The 4,304-nt window shown below is 40.3% G+C and overlaps 1 protein-coding gene across 2 annotated transcripts; it reads left to right on the top strand.

Annotated features, from left to right (window-relative positions):
* The first annotated feature begins 233 nt into the window (after positions 1-233).
* LOC104590065 (uncharacterized) lies at positions 234-4,304 on the top strand. Of its 2 annotated transcripts, XM_010248586.3 has the most exons (3): positions 234-335; positions 453-3,693; positions 3,820-4,304. In XM_010248586.3, exons 2-3 carry the CDS (start codon positions 711-713, stop codon positions 4,167-4,169), a joined length of 3,333 nt encoding a protein of 1,110 aa, XP_010246888.2. In that variant the 5' UTR covers positions 234-335; positions 453-710; the 3' UTR covers positions 4,170-4,304. The 2 variants fall into 2 exon arrangements, with proteins under 2 accessions (XP_010246888.2, XP_088748707.1); XM_088892581.1 differs by having other exon boundaries at positions 237-3,693.

Genomic DNA, 4,304 nt, shown 5'->3' with positions numbered 1-4,304 from the left:
CAATAAAAGATGACCATATAAAACTATATTCATATTTTTTAACTCGTCTGAAGCCAAAAAAAAAAAAAAAAATCTTTTTGAACTCGCCGTAACCAAAGCCCGAGATTTGCACTTGTAGATGGGCCTGGGTTGAACCTTAGCCCGAGTCAACCCGCCCGAATTGAACCCCGGAATGACCATGCGTGGATCCTTCGAAATGACTTAAAAGTGACTTCCCTCACATCCTTATCGACAGCCAAAGTTTTTCCATGAAAAGATCAGTCTCCATGGCGAGAGCAGAAATTAAACTCTAATTAATTGGAATTGCAGGTCGACTGAAAGATGTCAGCAAGCAGGTCTGATGTCAGAATTTTAAATGGCAAAAATAACTTGGGTTTAGTTAGAATTGACTTTCGTCTTCAACGCGACATTAACCGTTTATCAGAATTTTAAAAGGGGTTTTTATTGTTCAGACTTCAGTCCACCCCAACAAATCTTAGCCCCACCGTACAGGCGGGATGAATTCTGAGGTGGAGTATGATCCTGTGAAGTATTTAAGGTCTGTTTCAGTGTGCTGAATGAATCACGGGTTCGTTCTTCCGGTGGAAAGCAAAAGGCAAGAGAAACAGAGTTTTTTGTTCTCGTGCAAGAGTTCTTGTTCTTAGGTGAAGGTGAGCATAGCCATACTCCAAATCTAGTCTTTTGATTTGTTCTGGTGTAGTGTAACTGTAATGGGTAGCGTTTTTAGAGACTTCCTGTACTTGTGCTTGTGCTTCTACTTTGCTTTGCTCCATACTGCTGCTGGGTTGAGCTCTGATGGAGAAGCTCTGCTTTCACTACTGGAAGATCTGTCTGTACCTCCCTCTATCAAGTCGAGCTGGAACTCAAACGATTCCACTCCTTGTAACTGGCATGGAATTCAATGTGATGGCCTGAAAAAGAATGTGATCTCCCTGAACATGTCGGGTCTGGGAATCTCCGGTTCATTGAGACAGGAGATTGGCCAGTTGAGATCCCTCAAGAGGCTTGACCTTAGTGACAACAATTTCTCGGGTTTGATCCCGGTAGACTTGTCCAACTGTAGTCTGCTTGAATACTTGGATCTATCGATGAATGGTTTCACCGGTGATGTGCTTGGAAAATTAGCAAACTTGAGGGGGCTCAGATTTTTATCTCTGTTTGATAATTCCCTGAGTGGGGAGATACCAGAGTCTTTGTTCCAGATTCCACGTCTGGACACTGTTTATCTCTACGCTAATAGGTTCACCGGGTCTATCCCGTCGAATGTAGGAAACATGACTGATCTTGTTTCTCTGTGGCTCTATAGTAATCAATTATCAGGGATGATACCAGAATCTATTGGGAATTGTACTAAATTGGAAGAACTCTATCTTACTGACAACCAGTTAGTTGGAGTTTTGCCTGAGAGCCTAAACAATCTTCAGTTCCTTGCTTACTTGTATGTCAGTTCGAACAGACTTGAGGGCAGGATAAAGTTGGGGGGTTCTGGTAGTTGCAAGAATTTGCAGGAATTGGTCCTTACTTACAATCAATTTGATGGAGAAATACCATCAGGCTTGGGCAACTGTAGTAGCTTAACAACCTTGCAAGCCCTGGGTAATAAATTAACAGGTCAGATCCCTGCTTCCTTTGGGTTACTAACTCAGCTGGAGCAACTTTACCTCAATGAGAACTCTTTGTCAGGGGTAATCCCACCAGAGATTGGAACCTGTAGTTCCTTGAAGGAATTACTCTTGCATACAAACCAACTTGAAGGCAAAATTCCAAGTGAGTTGGGATCTTTGAGTAATTTAGAGGACCTTGAGTTGTTTACAAACAGATTGACCGGAGAGATTCCAATTAGCATTTGGAAGATTCCAACCCTTAAGTATCTCCTGGTCTATCAGAACAATTTGTCTGGGGAATTACCTTTAGAGATTACTGAGCTCCACCGTCTGGAAAACATTTCGTTGTATAGCAACCATTTTTCTGGAGCCATACCCCTGGGCTTGGGGATTAAGAGTAGTTTGGTGCAATTGGATTTAACTAACAATTCATTCTCTGGTGAAATCCCTCCAAGTCTTTGCTTTGGAAAACAATTGAGAATTTTGAATATGGGTCTGAATCTACTTCAAGGTAGCATTCCCTCAGATGTTGGAAGCTGTCCAACCTTGAAAAGATTGATTCTTAAGAACAACCGTCTCACAGGTCCCCTTCCCAATTTTATGAAAAACCCAAACCTTCTATTCATGGACATTAGAGGAAATAACATAAATGGGACAATTGCTTCAAGCTTGGGGAATTGTACCAATCTTGCGACAATAAATTTGTCCATGAACAACCTTACAGGACCCATTCCTCAAGAAATAGGAAACCTTGTGAACTTACAGCTTTTAAATTTGTCTCATAACCATTTGATAGGTCTGCTACCTCCACAAATCTCAAACTGTAACAAATTATTGAAATTGGATCTGGGTTTCAACTCATTAAATGGTTCCATTCAGTTGTCTCTGAGGAACTTGACAGAATTATCCAATTTGATTTTGAGAGAGAATATGTTCAGTGGGGGGATTCTTGATTTCTTTTCAGCACTTGAAAAGCTTTCAGAGCTACAACTTGGAGGAAACTTTCTTGAGGGTGAAATTCCTCCATCCCTTGGATTATTGCAGAACTTAAACTTTGCTTTGAATCTCAGTGGTAATAGACTGACAGGAAAAATTCCATCAGGGATGGGAAAGTTGAGTTATCTGCCAAGTTTGGATTTATCTTGGAACAATCTGACAGGAAGTTTAGCAGAGCTTGGTACCCTAAATTCATTAGTTGAGTTGAATGTTTCATATAATCACTTCAGTGGTCCACTACCGGACAGATTGATTAAGTTTCTAAACTCCTCACCTTCTTCATTCTTGGGAAATCCGGGCCTCTGTGTTCCTTGTCTTATTGGAGATGGCTCAAGTTGCATTGTAAACAGCAATCTCAGCCCGTGCAATCATGAATTGCATGATCAGAAACACCTCACCAGAATAAAGGTTGTGATGATAGCTTTTGGGTCATCATTGTTCTGTATTCTAGTGCTTCTCTTGTTCTGTTACATGTGTTTCAAGTTGAGAAGAGAAAAACTTAAATTTGAAACCTCTGTTCATGAAGGTTCATCTTCCTTACTGAGTGAAGTTATGGAGGCTACTGATAATCTAAACAGCAGATTTATCATTGGGAGAGGAGCCCATGGAATTGTTTACAAGGCAGACTTGGGTCCAGAGAGAATTTATGCTGTAAAGAAGCTTACATTTTCGCATCATAAAGGAAAAACCATAAAAAGTATGGTTAGAGAAATTGAAACTATTGGAAAGATCAGGCACCGAAATCTGGTAAGGTTCGAAGCCTACTGGTTGATGGAGGACCAGGGACTCATCTTGTATAATTACTTGGAGAATGGAAGCCTCTATGATGTTCTACATGAGATCAAGCCAGTTCCGGTCCTCAAGTGGGAAGTGCGTTACAGGATAGCACTAGGAACCGCCCATGGGTTAGCATATCTGCATTATGACTGCAATCCTGCAATTGTTCATCGAGATATCAAACCAAATAACATAGTTTTGGACACTGACATGGAGCCTCACATCTCTGATTTTGGCATTGCCAATCTCATGGATAAATCTTCTACCTCAACTCAGTCCATCACAGTTGCAGGCACCATTGGATATATAGCACCTGGTATAAATGAACTTCTATGTTTTCATTTTTGTTTGTTTCCATTGTCAGTCCATAGTTTCAATTTCTTCATAGCTCTTTCATCCAGAAATTTACTTGTAACATGTTAACTCACTGTGACTGTGACAGAGACTGCATTTAAGGTAGTGAAGAGCAAGGAATCAGATGTGTACAGCTATGGGGTGGTTCTGCTTGAACTGATTATCAGAAAGAAAGCTTTGGATCCTTCATTTCAACAGGACATGGACATAGTTCACTGGGCACGTTCAGTATGGAGCAAAACTCAAGCCATTACCAGGATTGCAGATCCAAACCTTATCGAAGAATTCATGGGCTCTATTGCCATAAAAGAAGTTATCAATGTACTATTGGTGGCATTAAGATGCACAGCAGATCATCCAAGTGAGAGACCAACAATGAGAGATGTGGTGAAGCAGCTATTAGATGCTAAGGACCAAGTTATACAAAAGTTTAGTTAGATTTGAAGTTTGTTGGTAACTTAGGTTTTTCTCACTTTAAATTGTATTTTATGTTAAATTTAATAACATATTTTGTACATAGCTATGTAATTCTTGATAGAAGTTTATGGAGTGAGAACTCTAACCATCTTACCA

This window comes from Nelumbo nucifera, chromosome 8 (assembly GCF_055504915.1).
Source record: "Nelumbo nucifera cultivar China Antique chromosome 8, China Antique-T2T, whole genome shotgun sequence".
Taxonomy (NCBI): domain Eukaryota; kingdom Viridiplantae; phylum Streptophyta; class Magnoliopsida; order Proteales; family Nelumbonaceae; genus Nelumbo; species Nelumbo nucifera.
The sequence above is the reverse complement of the archived record's forward strand: the minus strand, read 5'-3'. Positions and strand labels throughout refer to the sequence as shown.